The 16533-nt window shown below is 43.2% G+C and overlaps 2 protein-coding genes across 2 annotated transcripts; one reads left to right on the top strand and one right to left on the bottom strand.

The window, feature by feature from the left end:
* Nucleotides 1-281: 281 nt before the first annotated feature.
* LOC104956238 (protein Shroom3-like) lies at nucleotides 282-6492 on the bottom strand (the record flags this gene model as incomplete). The annotated part of the gene is made up of 7 exons (XM_010783706.1): nucleotides 6470-6492; nucleotides 2736-2791; nucleotides 2138-2582; nucleotides 1645-1923; nucleotides 811-1207; nucleotides 557-690; nucleotides 282-462 (listed from the first exon to the last, which is right to left on the bottom strand). Coding segments are annotated over exons 1-7 (1515 nt in total), but the record flags the coding sequence as incomplete, so codon positions are not given.
* Nucleotides 6493-7525: 1033 nt separating this feature from the next.
* On the top strand, nucleotides 7526-9380 carry LOC104956236 (protein Shroom3-like). The gene is made up of 3 exons (XM_010783705.1): nucleotides 7526-7749; nucleotides 8648-8967; nucleotides 9057-9380. The coding sequence occupies exons 1-3, from the start codon at nucleotides 7526-7528 to the stop codon at nucleotides 9368-9370; spliced, it is 858 nt and encodes a 285-aa protein (XP_010782007.1). The 3' UTR covers nucleotides 9371-9380.
* The last annotated feature ends 7153 nt before the right edge of the window (nucleotides 9381-16533 follow it).

The following is a 16533-nucleotide window of genomic DNA, read 5'->3' as shown; positions in this document are numbered from 1 at the left end:
TCTGTTTTCCCGTTTTCGTTTAAAAACTGAATAACGTTGTTTTTTTGGTTTTCCGTTTTTCCGAAAAACACCAGTTCTAAACATTGTTAATATGTTTTGGATTCATATTGTTCTAGTATTTGTTCAGGCTGTTACATACAATTAGTCTGTTGCTACCTGCTGGTGAGTAAATATTAAAATCAGTTCAAATTGACAACCGCCATTTTTTTTTTGTAATGTATCTGCCGGTCCTTGGCACAATAAAGGTTGGAAACCCCTGGTCCTTTTTTGGTGATGCTAACTTGTAAAAAGGAATATGATCTGTGTAAGACTGACCTGTTGAAGGACGTGTCCCCCATGGGGCCCAGTATGTCCTGGATGTCCTGTGTGCAGGGGAATTCTTTACTGCTGTTGACCTCTCTGGATTCAAGCTGGAAGGTGCTGCGGCTCCTCTGGAGGGCTGAACTGGGATCTGCTGGGGTCCTACATGGTAGGGTGGGAACTTGTCATAAATTATTACTAATATTTATTGTGATCAATTATAGTAACTATATCTATATATAGTTGTATCAATTACCTGTATTTTGGGTGTTCACAGCTGCCTCCTCTGTAGCTCATAGTCCGGTGGACTTTAGTCCTGCTGTTGCTTCTCTCCAGCATATTTCTGAGGTCATCTGGTCCACATGGGGAGTTACGACCCTTCTCAGTCATCTAATTCAAAATCATAAAAAATCAAGCAGTGAAACAGTGTCACAGCCAACAAGGGTCAAGAACTTCCAATTTGAGAGTCATGCTGAATTGGTGACCAAATCACAGCTTTGTTTGAGTTACCCTCAGATGTGAGGCTTTGTCCTGTGCGGTGGTGGTGCTGTGACTGCGCTGCTTCCCGGTGCGTTCCCGACGCTCAAAGCGACTGACCTTCTCCAGGACAGAGAGGCTGCGTACAGCTCCCTGGCTGCCATCGCCAACGCTGCTGTTGCCATGGCTACCTGCAGAGATGACACTGTTGGGGCTAGAGCCTCGCTGGACCTCAGCAAGGGCAATCTCCAGACGGGTCAGTGGGTGTTCTCTGTCTTTGTCCTGCTCTCGGTGGTCCCAGTCACTGAGGTGACTGGGAAAAGGGGGGGGGCAGGAGAGGGGAGCAGGTGTGTGGGTAGGAAGAACCTGTCCCTGTGCGAGCCTAGGTGATGTCACTGGCTCTGAAAGAGTACTGGTCTGGTCCATTGATCTGTAGGGCGATAGGAAGAAACCATTGAGGAAAAGTACAGGAGGGAAAATCATTTCTGATATTTATTGATTTTGCCTGATACATAAAAAACATACAAGCATTGAATGAACAAAACAGCCATTAACCGTCAGGTAGCGGCAGTTATAGATAGAAATGTGGTGAAAATAGGGTATGCTATTGTGTTGTTGTGGCTGTATCTGGTTGTGGTGCCTAGTAGCATGATGTTAGTGCATGAGTTTAATGAAGAAAAAAAAAGCCTCTCCAATAGTTAAAAGATTACAATCCTTGAGCATGCTTTTGGTTTTCTGCAAAGATATCTCAATCTGGAAGCCTCCTATGGACCACATACTCTAACTAGAATTCTGACCTAAAGAAGTCTGGCAGATCAATGAAGGACTCTGGTTTCAGTCACCAAAAGTAATTCCTCAATACTTTACCTTCTCCTGTCTCGCCTCGACTGGACAGGTATGCAGGGGTCCCTCCATTCTTCTGAGGATGGGGCCCTGTGTCCAGCGGCCGATTGGATGTGGGGAATATTGAAATCCTGGTTCTCTTCCTGGAACACTAAGCTGTGGGGTCTCTTGCTTGTTTGAATTTGGGACCCTTGGAAGCTTTGACCATGAGGTCCATGGCGGGTTGTGTGTTCCTCTGATGGATCTCTAGCTGTTTTCATGTAGGGTCTGTAGAGTTCAGAGTAAGACTCTTCCTGGTGAGGCCTGATAAAGGTAGAAGACTGAGTTAGCATTATAGAATAGAATATTATAGAATCGGAAACACCAACAAATTGCATGAAGTTGTGCATTTAGCAATTATTTTATTTAAGTATGACTCTTGGGAACGAACTACACACTAAGCTACACAACTGCTACAGCTACTGGTAGGAAGTAATGACACTAAAAGCACAGCTTTTTGTCAAAAGTATAGTATTACCTGTCTGCCTGTTGTGCTCGAGGCCTGGGCTGAGTGCAGGAAGCTGTTGAAGAAACGGGATAGGAGTACAGTAAAGAAGAAGGGTTGTTTTGGTATCCGTTTTCTGTAGCTGATATCCTTCTTTCCTCCCGTCCCTCGGTTGTTCCTTCCTCTCTCCCCTCAATGCCCTGCTGCTGCTGGGTGGGGGCAGGGTAGCCTCCCAAGGAGCCTGGCCCCTGGATAGGACTGGGTATCTTTGCATTGAGGGGCTGATGGTGGGGGACATGTTGTATCCCTGTGGGCACAATGAGCTGGGGGCCGGGGCCTGCATGTCCAGAGGTAGGGCCAGGACAGGAGGTGGGGCTGGGAAAGCCTCCGCCCTGCCGGGGCTTTATGGTGGGGCTGCTCTCCGGACTCTTCTCTATCACGGTGTGGAGCTGGCCCTCGGCCCCGTACGAGCATTTTGCTGCAACCAGAGGAACCGAGTCAGTGTTGTTGGGGGTCATTCAGGGGAAGAAGATAGCAGATCTCTGTATTTGGGGCTTTTTAGCAACCTTTAATTGCTAGAGCAGATTAAAAAAGTGTACAATCATGGAGATAGAATTGATATATACAGTACCTGCACTTGATGCTACAGGGCCACTGGAGTGATGCCAGGAACCTTTCTGCAGAGACCTGAATAAAATATATAAAACACAATTCATTATAGTGGAAGTTCATTTTACACAAGTATTTTAAAACAACAATTTATACTAACTGTTTTATATCATATTGTACCTTACAGGGCAATTCTATAATGTATTGTGTTATACTGGATCGTAGAGAATGGTAACATAGCCTAGCATATTGCATTGTGTTGTATTGATTTGATCCAAATGCATTTAATCATAGCATTTTATTGCAGACTCTATCTATTGTATAGTTTTATAGGATAGCAACATATTGTTGCCAGATGTTTTTTATCGTATCATGATATCCTAATTGTATCATAGTGTAATGTGTTAATATCATTGTATCATATATTGCATTTTTACTGTACTGTAGCATAATAGGCTATGTAATGTATCTTAGAATATGTCATAGTGTATTAAATTGTACAAGTAATTGCAATGTCATTTACAGAGGTTGTTGTTTGTTTAAAGGTGGGGTAGGTAAGTTTGAGAAACCGGCTCGAGATACACTTTTTGTTATATTCCATGGAATGCTCTTAACATCCCGATAGCAATGAATATCTGAAGTGCTTTGACAAAAAATCCATATAAAAACGTCATCTGTGGAAGCCGTGGTTCTGTAAAAAGCACGACCAATCATCTGAGCCGGCCCGGCTAAAGTAACTGGATGTCCTACCTGCCTGTCAGCCTTCCATCTGTGCACAAACTTATCTCGTGCCCTCATTGGTCATGTGCGCGTTCGTGTGTGTTGGAGGAGGGGCTCTGTAAGGAAGTGGCAGATTTTTTCCGGCTGTGTGTTTTCAAATTCTAGCGCACTCGAGCTGGTTTCTCCAAAATTACCTACCCCACCTTTAAGTAGTACTTTACAAACACCTGTATTTTTTACTCTACTACTTAACTTATATCACCTGGTCAATAAAAAAAGATATATAAAAACCGTCACATTCTTAGCCCATCAGCTATGATGCACATCATTTATAAATACAATAATAAAATAATGAGTTGATTTTACTGTAAATGAATTAATACCTATTTAACTTAAAACCCTATGGCATGACTTTTTATTTTGGGAGGAAAAAAATGTTTCACCATGTGTTTTAGGAGCTTAGGGGTCCCTGATATTATATAAATTATAAAATGTGACCCCCCCTCAACAAGGGGTTGGTTATGTTGCCTCAGGCAACACTGTGACTACGAGGGTATTGAACACAAGGATTTTCTACAATTCAGAAGAAATTAGGAAAAAACAACTCTTATAGAATTCGAAGGTTTCTTTGTGTGTGTGTTGTGATGTGTGTGGTGTTGTGTGGTGTGCGTGCTGTGTGTGTGTGTGCCTGTGTGTGTGGCTGTGCTGTGAGTACTGTGCGATGTCTATGCGTGTCTGTGTGTGTCTGTGTGTGCGTGTGTGTGTGTAGTGTCTGTGTGTATGTGTTAGTTGTCTCTGTGTGGTGTGGTCTATATATGTGCCTCGCTCGCGCTGGTGTGTGCTGTGTGTGGCTGTGTGTGTGTTTGCTGTGTGTGTGTGTGTCTATATCTGAGCTGTGTATGTTGCGTGTGTCTGTGTGTTGTGTGTGTCGTCGTGTGTCTGTGTGTTGTGTGTGTGGTGTGTGTGTGTGTGTTGTGTGTGGTGTGTGTGTGTGTGTGTGTGTGTGTGGTGTGTGTGTTTTGTCTTATATCTGAGTGTGTATGTGCGTGTGTCTGTTGTGTTTGTGTGTTGTCTGTGTGTGTGTGTGTGTGTGTTTTGGTGCGTGTGTGTGTGTTGTGTGCTGTGTGTGTGTGTGTGTGGTCTGTGTCTGTGTCTGTGTGTGTGTGTGTGTGTGTATGTGTGTGTCTGTTGTGTGGGTGTGTATGGTGTGTGGTCTCGTCTGTGTTCTGTGTCTGTGTGTGATGTCTATGTGTTGTGTGTTGTGTGTGTGTGGTGTGTGTGTGTGTGTGTGTGTGGTGTGCGCGTGTTGCGTGTGTGTGTGTATGTGTGTGTGTCTGTGTGCTGTGTTGTGTGCTGATGTATGTGTGTCGCTTGTGTGTGTGTTGTTTGTGTGTCTGTGTGTTTGTGTTTGTATGTGTGAGTGTGGGCGTGTGTGTGTGTGTGTGTGTGTGGTGTGTGTGTGTGTGTGTGTGTGTGTGGGCGTGTGGTGTGTGCGTGTGTGTGTGTGTGGCGGTGGCCGCTGTGGAGTGTGTTATGTGTGTTGTGTCTGTCTGGTATGTGTGTGCTGGTGTCTATGTTGGTGTGTGTGTTTGTTGCGCGGTGCGTGTGTTGTGTGTGTTGTGCTGGTTTGTGTGTGTGGTGTATGGTGTGTCTTTTCTGTGTGATGTTTCCTGTGTCTGTTGGTGTGTGTCTATGTTGTGTGTGTGTGTGTGTGTGTGTGTGTGTGTGTGTGTGTGTGTGTGTGTGCTGTGTCGTGCCGCGTTGTGTGTGTGTATGGTGTGTGTGTCTGTGGTGTGGTGTATGTATGTGTGTCTGTTGTGTGTGTGTGTGTTTGTGTGCGTGTGTTCTGGTGTTGTGTTGTGTATGTGGTGTGTGTGTGTGTGTGTCTGTGTGTCTGTGTGTGTGTGTGTGTGTGTGTGTGGTGTGTGTGCGTTGCCGGTGGGCGCGCGCGGTGTGGCGCCGCGGGTGCCGCGCCCGGGGGTGTGTGTGTGCGTGTGTTACTGCGTGGTGTATGTGGTGTGGCTGGTCTGTGTGTGGTGGTGTGTGTGCTACGAAATATGTGGTGTGTCGTGGGGGGCTGTGGTGTGTGTGTGTTGTGTGTGTGTGTGTGCCGTGTGTGGCTCCGTGGTGCCGCCTGTTGTGCTGTCTGCTCCGGGCTGTATGCTGTTGGTGTGTGTGGTGTGTGTGTGTGTGTGTGTGTGTGTATGTGTTTGTGTGTGTGTGTGTCGTGTGTTGTGTGTGTGTGTGGTGTGTGGTGCTGTGTCTGTCTGTCTGTGTGTCGGTTGTGTGTTTGGTGTCTATGTGTGGTGTGTGTGTGTGGTGTGTCGTTTTGTTGCGTTGTCTGTGTGTTGTGTTTTAGGTTGTGTGTTGTGTGTCTGTGTTAGTGTGTGTGCCCTCGTGTGTGTGTGTGTGTGTGTGGTGTGTTCGTGTGTGTGTGTTGTGCGTGTGTTGTGGCTATGTGTGTGTCTGTCTGTGTTGTGTGTGTGTGTATGTGTGTGTGTATGTGTGTGTGTGTGGTGGTGTGTGGTGTGTTGTTGTGTGTGTTGCATGTGTCTGTGTCGTATGTGTTTGTGTGCTGTGTGTGTGTTGGTTTGTGTGTATTGTGTTTGTGTTGTGTGTGTGTGTTGTGTCTGTGTGTACGCGCTGTGTTTTGTGTGTTGTGTGTCCGGGTGTGTGTAGGTGTGTGTTGTGTGTGTGTGTCGTGCTTGTCTGTGTGTGTGCGTGTCTGTGTGTGTGTGTGTGGTGTGTGTTGTGTGTGTGTGTGTGTGTGTGTGTTGTGTGTATTGTGTGTGAACTCTGTCTGTGTTTTCTGTGTCTGTGTGTGTGTGTCGTGGGTGTGTGTGTGTGTGTTTGTGTGTTGTGTTGGGGGGGTGTGTATGGGTGTTCTGTGGTGGTGAGGTGTTCTGTGTGTGTGTGTGTGTGTGTGTGTGTGTGTGTATGTGTGTGTGTGTGTGTGTGTGTGTGTGTGTGTGTGTGTGTGTGTGTGTGTGTGTGTGACGTGGATGCCTGAAGTAAGGGGCATGCCCTCCCCCCCACCTCCCGGTCTCCCATGACAACATCTCCCCACACACACACTTTTGAATGTCGTGTCATGTTTGTAAGGTGGGGATTTTAATAAAAGGTTTGTGGTGACCTTTCTGCAGCTCTGCTTTAACAGAAGTTAGGAAACAGAAAGTAGAAAGAGAGACAGGGAGTACAGAGTGGAGACACAGAGAAACTGGTGAAGACGGAGACTGTCCCCTTTCCAGTAATTGCATTGTGTTCGGTTGAAGGACTTGGTGGGTCAAACTGTGACGTACACACATACACACAGGCACACACCACACACACACACACATTACAATTCCGGCAGATTCAGCAGCAAATCACAGACTTTTCGTCCTTTTGAAACATGCAAGTGGTTACATAATTGATCTTGTTAGTATCATGTCTAAATATTCCTAATTTCCTGTTACCTGTCTGTATGAATATTTACACATTAAACTAAACACTGCAGCAGGACCCCCTCTTGATTTCATTCATTGCATAGATTAGGAAATTAAACGGTTTAATAGTATTTTCTGAGCAAATAGTATTTCAATTCACTCATAAGCTTTATTGGATGACTGTTCAGAAACCTTTATTACCAAAGCAGTACAGATTATCATTAGCATTGAGATGATTATCAAAAAATATATACCATAATATGCAAAAGTCAAGTACTGTTGACATGCCCATCAGCCTAACCTGTACGTTGTGCTTAGCGCTGATGATACATGTGAATTTAAAATGTAATTAACATGCCAAACTGAGCTATGTGAATATAGGAGTTTTGACCTGCTAAATATCAGCATGTTACCATCGGCCTTAGTGAGCTCAAAGCACAAAGCACAGTTGTGTTTAAGTTTAAAGGTCTCTTATCATTCAAAATGCACTTTTTTTGTTATGTCTTTTATACATAAATATGTGTCCCCTTTGTGTCAGTCTCTTTTCCTCCGTACCCAAATCTTAAAAAACTAAAAAATAGTATAATATGAGACCTTGAAGTCTGTGTGGTAATTTAGCAACATTCCCATTGCCAGAGCTTTTCTGAGTCTCCTTCTGAAAGAGTAAATGTTGTGTCTCTATGTCAGTGCCTCCACCACAGACCTGTCCGGGGGCTACGACTCCGGCGGCAGCTCCCTGAGGAAGAGTCCGGACCAGTACAGCTCGAGGGGCAGCATGGACAGCCTGGACCCCCCCCAGTCCACTCACCTTAACCCCGGAGCTCAGAACCACCACACAAACAGCGGACCCCACCCCGCCTACTCCTCCTGCCACCAGCTTTCCTCTGCCAGGTACCCCCCCCAGCTGTTACCGTCTGAACGTCTGGAAGTACAGAGGACAGCTTCTGTCTGACTTAGCTGAGCACTAAGACTCGAGGAAACGACAGAAAAGCGCGTCTAAACTATTATCTAATGTTGAGGAGACACAACTACTTGCTTAGGTTCATAGGTAACATAGGTCCTGGTTTGGATTAAAATATTCTTTGTTACATTATTTTAGCTACAGGCGTAAATTAGAATAAGTGAACGTTGACTGCTTTTTCACACTTAAATACTGATCATGGGTGAAAATCCATTGTTGTTTTATCCATCCATCCTGTCTTCTTTATATCATAGACTTCTGCAAACTGTGACTAAAATCTATATATGCAGGACGGTGAAACCCAACGTAATCTGGGAGGAAACACTTTCCCTTTAATTGACAATGTTCTTTTCTGTATAGGAACGTTATTGTTTAAGGGAACATTGTTATTGTAACTAAAGTTGGTGTTGAAGCTATCACCAGTCATACTTATTTAAAGGTTTTATGTTGGGGCATAATTGGGGGTCATCGCTGCTCCACTGACAAACCCCACGCCAAGATGGCAACTTTGAGAACCGCCCACATTAAGCCTTAAAACATAAAGCAACAACCATACAGAAACATATGACATCACAGAGACTACTTATTATTCAATTATTTATTCATTATTATTCAACCCATTTTCCCCAATTCACCCCTTAGACATTACAGGAAAGAATGAAAGGACCATGGGAGCTTTATTTAGTACGATGCATTAAGCTTTTGTATAATTAACCGGTTGCCTTCTGAAAATATAAAGCCCAGCTTCACCAGCCATTTGACGTTTGCTTCAGAGCTGTAGATATCTCAATGTCATGACTTTAAATGGAATCTCTCGTCATGTTCCAGGTCCTCCAACAGCATCGACCACCTGCACAGCAAGCGAGACTCCGCCTACTCCTCCTTCTCCACCAGCTCCAGCATCCCAGAGTACCTGGCCTCCATGCCTTCCTTCAGCCCGGAGCGCTCGTATTCTCTCGAGACGGTCCTTCAGAGAGAGAGAAGAGGTGGAGACATGCGGCAGGCGGACGTGTGCTACGCCCAGACGGTGTATGACGTCCAGAGGGGCCACGAAATCCAGCTGAGCTCCACCTCCGCCGCATTGCTAAGCAACAGAAATTCCAGAGGCGAGGGAGAAGGGAGGCCGGGGCACAGCAGAGAGCTACAAGGTGAACTTCCCGTTTCAGGAATAGTTTTGAGATGTTCTAATTGTTATCTGATGACATCATTGCTTCTCTTTGTGTTCCTGGTGCATTAGGTGGGGTCTGTTACCGTGGCAGCAGCAGTGGCAGCAGCAGCAGTGGCAGCAGCAGTGGGGGTGTACCGGCATCACAAAGACACAGTGTGGGGCCAATATGGGGCCCCTCAGCCAGCCACAGCTCATACGAGAACTTGAAGGGGGCGCCAGCTCCACCGATGCGCAGCGATAGCTACGCAGCCATCAGGAACCACGAGAGACCCAACTCCTGGTCCAGTCTGGATCACGCCCGCTCACTACGGTCAGTCACATCAGAGGGATATCCATTCTCATCCAACAAAACTCTAATCAAAACAATGGTGATGAGCATTTAATTCAAGAGCACAATGTCCGCCCCAACTTCAGTCATTCGCGTTCCAAAATGAGTTTTAGATCCATTTAAGCTTCCAGACATGCAGATATGAAACTGGGCTACACTGTCTCTTTGAATAATATATTGTAGGGTCATACCTATATAAAACATGCATTTTGCATGATAGGTCCCCTTTAACCCTCTATGCCTATGGCATAGTGTTGCCCTCAGGCAACAAACCACTTTCTTCGACCTCACACTGGCCCTCTAAATATTTTTATTTTTTTAAATATACACAATGTCACCTGACATGCTGGTGTCCAATAAAATGATGGAGTTATATGGGTGTGGCATTTTGTCTGGGGGTGGAGCAGTCCTAACTACAAGCAAAGCTGCAGGGGACTCAGGGCCACCACTTGGTAAGATACATTTCACTTTTTAACATATTAGAAATGTACACAACTTCAAATAAAAAATACATGCATGTGCATGAATACGTAAAGAAGTATATTTGATTGTTTAAAGACTTATTATGTATTTATTAATTAGCTAAAACTATGTTTTTTTGTTCGTTGCCTCAGGGCAACACTGTGCCACTTGGACCACTTTTTTTCCAGGCAATATCATGCAAGTGTGAAAATGTGCTCAGCTGTAAAATGATAAACCTAATCAATGTTTTTACTTTACCATCTGATATTTACAGGAAATGGACACCAAAACATGTTATGGGCAGAAGGGACACGATCAGGCTGTTAGGGCTATTCCGTCTGACAGTGAGGACAGTGAAGGTCAAGATAGGGTTAGGCACATACCACACACACACACACACACACACACACACACACACACACACACACACACACACACACACACACACACACACACACACACACACACACACACACACACACACACACACACACACACACACACACACACACACACACACACACATACCACACACACACACACACACACACACACACACACACACACACACACACACACACAGACAGACACACATACACAGACACACACACATACACACACACACGCGCACACAACACCACAGAGACAGTCACACAGACTCACANTGTGTGTGTGTGTGTGTGTGTGTGTGTGTGTGTGTGTGTGTGTGTGTGTGTGTGTGTGTGTGAGAGAGAGAGTGTGTGTGTGTGAGCTCTCTCTCTCTCTCTCACACACACACACTCTCTCTCTCACACACACACACACACACACACACACACACACACACACACACACACACACACACACACACACACACACACACACACACACACACACACACACACACACATCATAGGCTTTTATTTTCTCTTCACTGCTGTTTAAAATAAATAGTGATGTAATTCCTTCTGAAGCTGCTCTGCTTCACACACAACACTAAATAATGATATTTTTTAACCAACAGTAAGATGACGTCGAAGAACATTTTCAAAACATTGTTAAACCTTTCAAAAATGTCCTCTCTCCCCAGGAAGATCCTTACTTTCTGAAACAGTCCTCTCTTTCCCAAAGATATCCTCACTTTCCAAAAAAAGGCCTATTTCCAAAAAGGCCCTCTCATTCTGAAAATGTTCTTTTCCGAAAGAAGTTCAATCACATATTGTAAGGTGTAATGTAAAATCTTGGAGTCAGTATTGGTACAAACAGATAGTCTCACTTCAGAATGAAAACACAGCGTGTGCACAGACAGTCAGATGTCAAAGGTCACATCATATCACAGACAGACAGCAGCTGAGAGCTCCTCACATTGATCCGTCCGTTGACCTATATCGCCTCAAAACATTTCAAATGGAAACACTGTGCATGTTCAGTAAAATACTAAATCATCTGTGTGTGTAAGAGTAACCGTGATTGGCTGAGACACTGGCAAAGTCTTTAAATTCACACTGTGTTTGTGAGATCACAGTTAAACCTAACTGCCCAATCATTCCAGAAAACCAGAAGGCTTCTAATGACTTGCTTGTCAATGTTTTTTTTGTGCAGTCAAGAACTTTTTTTCCTGCGGGCGACAGTAAAAACACATGGAGCACCATGGACACTGTACCAACAAGTTAAAAAACACCTTCAGAGATCATTCATAGGACTTTGAGCTCGGAGCTGAGATACAGTATAAGGTATGATGTGATGTGAATGTGAAAACAAGAAGAAATGTCTTATCTTTCAAGAAGACCATAAGCTCAAACTGTTCTTGAGGAAAGATATCTGGGTTGTATGGTTTTCATATTCACATCAGTGTCATTTCACGTACATTGTAGGTATAGCATATGTTGTTCTTAAAATGTGTCTTTGTTATTGAATTTAAGCAGTTTTTTGTATATTGATCTTGTGTTTTATATACAAATGTGATTTTTTAAATATTATTTAGGTGGAAGCTTTAAATAATCCCAATAGGTTTTTTGCCTCATCCTGCACTATTTATCATTTATAATCTGTTATGTATGTGTATTTTTAAATGGTGCAAAACCATTAAATACAAAATAAAAAAAATACAAAAGGCTGCTGTCTCTATTTTGGCACTGATTTGGACAGATTGACCTCTGGTAGCAACATCGCTACACAGCTAGCAAAGAGCTCTACCAAGGGCCCTAACGATGGATATGCATTGTCGAAGTGGTCTGTTTTAGAAATGTAGACAGACCTGGCGTGGTAGTTGTGGTGCCAGGCGCTGCTCATGGTGTCCATCCCGCCCCGGTCCACCTGCTGCGGACCCTCCCCCAGCTTTGTGGAGTGCCAGGAGTGAGGCCGAGACGCTGGCTCACTGCGTCTGGGAGAGGAAACACAGAGAGAGGGTTTGTGTACACGCACTCCTTTACTTCCTAAAACCCAAGGAAAGTGTATGGCTAGCGGGGACATCACACTGTCAGCCATGATATAAACAGCTCTGTGTCATTTTCTGTTCCACCATCGGCACATGACACGAGAGAAAAGCCTTCTTGTCAGGGTGAACAAATGACTAAATGAAAGAAAACCACATAAGAGGAGAAATGCAAAAGAGACATTTTCTAAAGGAATAGTGACTTTTTGGGAAGTACACATTTATTTTAATTTTTGTCAAGATTGATTGACAAATCATCACACCCCCATATCTGTACATCTGTAGCTGAGCCAGCTGCCAGCGTTGAACATTATGTTTCAACAAAATAAGAAAACATTGGATTGAACGGAAAAAAGCCATCAGGCCAAGAAGAAAGAAGCACATGTGCTGAGGGACCCGTTTGTCTCTGGAAAGACTCGTTGATGAGCACAGAGTTGCGACTCATGCACAGTCATGGTTTCTATTTTTGATCTAGTTTGTGTCCTTTCCTTCTTGCACAGATCCTCATTCAAAGAAAGTCTTTTTTTTTAAAAGCTCCGCCCAGAAAAAAGACAATTTCAACATTAAAAATGTTGTCCTCACGCAATGCACGCACGCACACTTGACACAGTGTTTTCTGTAAATCCAGACTCAATATGTCCTTAAGTTTGTCTTGATAAATGATGTGTAATGCCAGTTCACAGAGAAACATTCCTCTCATCCATATTCTCCATTCTGTTCTTTTCAGTTCCTCTTTTTCTTCAGTAAATGTTTTTCTATTGTTAAGCTACTGTCACTGAAACTCAACACTGCAAATAGTTCACGTTGACAGCTCTCATGTGGCTCAAAGGGCAAAATGACTGCTTCTCTGATTGACGTTTAATGTAAATTGGGTGTTTGAGAAGAGTTGAATGAACCTTGATGATAATCCAAAGTGATTACTGTTACCTCTGTAATGTAATGTCAAAATGTGAAGTGAAAAGTACTGTATGTGAATGCTGCACATTGTGAAAAATATAAAGCAGCGGCCTCGCTGGCGCTGATATTCATTAAATTGGTACATTTTTGTGTTTAGTTCAAATAACAATATTTATGACCTCACCTTCATTATTTGAATGTGTTGTGATAAGAGAGACGTTGTGGTTACAATACTCTTCCCTCGTCTGATGTGAAATGTTCTGTATTTATCCACACAGATAAACAGGAAGAGATTGTATCTGAGTAAGTAGGAGACAGAGACATGAAAGCCTGCATGTCTGCGGACGGCAGGAACCTGGGTACAGCCGGACGTGACTGGAATACCTCGACAAGTTATCATGGCTGTGACACGTGTGCAGATATTCACCGTCTCTGGGGACTGGCCTGAAGACAGTGTGGTAACATTTGAGTTTTACCACAGAGTTTTAAATCAAAATATCATTTTTGAAACCTGGACGTCACTGACATGTCCTGACGCTGCATTCACAAGCAACCAGGGTCCAACACATAGATATCCTTTCAGAGTCCGTATGTCATGTCTGAGTAATGAATGTCACATCCTGTCATAAATGTTTTGGCATATCAAAGTAAAAAATGTAGTTTGTTGTCCTAAATACATATATCTTTCCAGTTATAATAAACCCCCAGTTTACTTTACTTGTGTTCCATGAACTGACCCCCACCCAAACTGTGTGGAGCCACACTCTGCTTTAGATCCTTTATGTTTTAAAGATTGTAAAAAAGCAGAAGAGGGTCAGGTAGTTGTTTTAGTTTGTGCTACAATATAAGTCCAGAATAATCAGTGTGCAAATGAGTCAAAATGAGAAGGTTAGGACTAAAGTCAGACTCCATTTCTCCAGCAACCATTATAATTAGTTTGATCCAAGCCAACATGGATTGAGTTACAAAGAGATCCTCAAACAGTTTTCTTTCTTGCACAAATACTAAAGCATAATGCACCAGACTATTGTTAACTTACTTACTTCTGAGTATTTATTATGTCAAATCTCTTTCTGCAAAACCTTTCTTGAACAGATCAAAGCTAATCCAGGCTTCCAACTTGTCTAAATGTCTTCTGTGTTTCTGACTAAACTCAGCATGTGCCCTGTGTTACCTGGAGGTGAACCGCAGGACTCTGGAGATGAGGCCGGTGGCCAGGACGCTGACGTTGGCCTCTGACGGGGATCGGCAGAGCGCCCCGTCAGACCGGCCCAGCTCCGCTTTCTTCTGCTTTTTCCGGAGCTTCCTGCGGTAGAACGCCTCCAGCAGTTCCATGGCTACAATCCAAATTACTCTTCTCTCCTGCTTTCTTCTTAGCTGTACTCTTCCTGTAAAATTGTTTCGTCTTCTTTTAGAAAATCCCAGAAAGTCCCATTTCCACACCCTTGAAATGGTTTGTTTGGTGTTTCCTTCTAGAAAGCTACAAGAAAATATATGTTGTCTATGTCAACTGCACCAACCCAACAGCTAACATGATCTCCTGTGTAGAAGAGTACTTCCAAAAACCTCTTGTTCTCCCAAGAAATTAGAATACTTGGATGCATAGTCCACTACACAACTTGGACCTTTATTTTCTTTGTTTGCGATATCTTTTCTTACCTTTGTGCCGTACTTTTCCTCTTTTAAACTTGAACCTAAGATACCCTACCTGCTTCTTCTCTGCTTTAACTCAATCAACTGTGTATGTAATAAACACAAACACCTCTCTCTTTGAAAAATGTGAAACCCAGACAAGAACAATTGCCTTTTTACTGGATTTTCTATCTTCAGCTATTCCTAATTTCCATCAGAACTCCATTGCAGAGACTCTGCACTGCTGATCCGTCTCCACTGTCCTCGGATCTGTCTCTTTGCTGTTGCTCCAGTCTAGGGCTGCCTGGTCAAGTCGCATTGCATTGGTCCCTGAGCTCGTTAAGCAAACGGAGCAATTAGAAGTCATTAGGCTGTATGATAAAAGCATAAAGTAAACATCCTTGGACTGGCTTGTTCTGGATGGTAGCTGTTGATACAGTGTGTGAGCGAGGGACATTCAGAGTCTGAAGAGAGAGAGAGGGAGGACGGGTACAAGATAGTGAGAAAGAAGGAGTAGCAAAGAAAGGGAGGGGAGATGGAGGGAGATAAGAGTTGCCAGGGAGAAGATACTGTGGAATGAAGCAACTGAAAGATTTTCAGAGACATCATGCGGAAATAGGGAGAGAGGTAAAGGAATGGGAAGAGAGGAAAGACAGGAGGACGAGAGAAATGGAAATCCACAATACCTTCTTTCCAGTCTAAAAATAAAACAGAGAATAACTTGAGGAAGTGCAAAGAGAGATAGAGTTTGTGAACACAGAGGACAGCTGAGCAGAGCCGCAGGGGGGAACATGTCCCATGATGCAGCGTGTGCTCCACACTGAACAATGAACTGACTCTTATTGATTGTTAGATTATCACTGCAAGACTGGAGCCCAAAACACAAGAACAAACATGATGTCAGAAAATAGGAATCACTGACCAGTAGTGGGGGAATGCAGCAAATGACTTCATTTTTTTATAGGGTGCCATTTGGACTTCATAAGTTGGGTGAAATAAATAGTTGATTTACCTACTTTGTAATGTTCTATTCTATAAAGGACATATCTAATTTGCTAAAAAACATTTTGGTCAAGCTCAGGCACCTAAATCTTTATATATATAGATATATTAACAACACGTGACACCCGGGATATGTCCACCCTGTTAAGGACATACACATAACATAACTTGTATGTCCCTAACTCTAATTAGATATGTATTTCATACCTAATTGGTTTTAAGTAGTATACATTGAGAAAAACAAGTGTAGATTATGACAACGTGGCATATTTTTCCACTGTTTTTCATGAGAAAACTTAAATACAATAAGAATTACTAAAAGTTTCTAGAATATATAATCAACCTCTCTCATTTCTTTATAAAAGTACAAATATACACTTGATATTTGATATTTTCATTAAACTATGCTACAAAAATACCAACATAACAGGGTGGACAGACGTCTAACAGGGTGGACATACGTCTAACAGGGTGGACACCAGTGGAAGTCCATCAGGGCCTTCAGGACCTTCTCTCCAGGCCCTATAATTTTAAAGTGTAATTTTTGGTTAAAATATTACACAGTATTAATTCTATTGTTAAAACAATCTTTTATATGACATTATTAAAATTGTTTGAATATATCAAATCGTTTTGGTTTGATGAACCCACTATTTGGAGCTGGAGCTGCAACTTTGTGTATCTGTCTCTGCCTTTGCTTCTTCATCATTCATTCTTACTTCATTCTTTTTGCCCTTTTCTCCCTCTCACAGACCTCATTAATACCCATCTTTATGCCTTTCTCTCTGTCCCTCGTCCATTTCTCTCTCTCT

This window comes from Notothenia coriiceps, unplaced genomic scaffold (assembly GCF_000735185.1).
Source record: "Notothenia coriiceps isolate Sejong01 unplaced genomic scaffold, NC01 NC01_scaffold00025655, whole genome shotgun sequence".
NCBI lineage: Eukaryota > Metazoa > Chordata > Actinopteri > Perciformes > Nototheniidae > Notothenia > Notothenia coriiceps.
Note: the sequence above shows the minus strand (reverse complement) of the source record. Positions and strands in the feature narration are given on the sequence as shown.

Coding starts and splice junctions, on each gene's coding strand:
- LOC104956236 (XM_010783705.1), top strand. CDS start 7,526: ATGTTGTGTCTCTATGTCAGTGCCTCCACCACAGACCTGTCCGGGGGC. Junction 7,750..8,647: donor CACCAGCTTTCCTCTGCCAG/GTACCCCCCCCA, acceptor GTCATGTTCCAG/GTCCTCCAACAGCATCGACC. Junction 8,968..9,056: donor GCACAGCAGAGAGCTACAAG/GTGAACTTCCCG, acceptor CTGGTGCATTAG/GTGGGGTCTGTTACCGTGGC.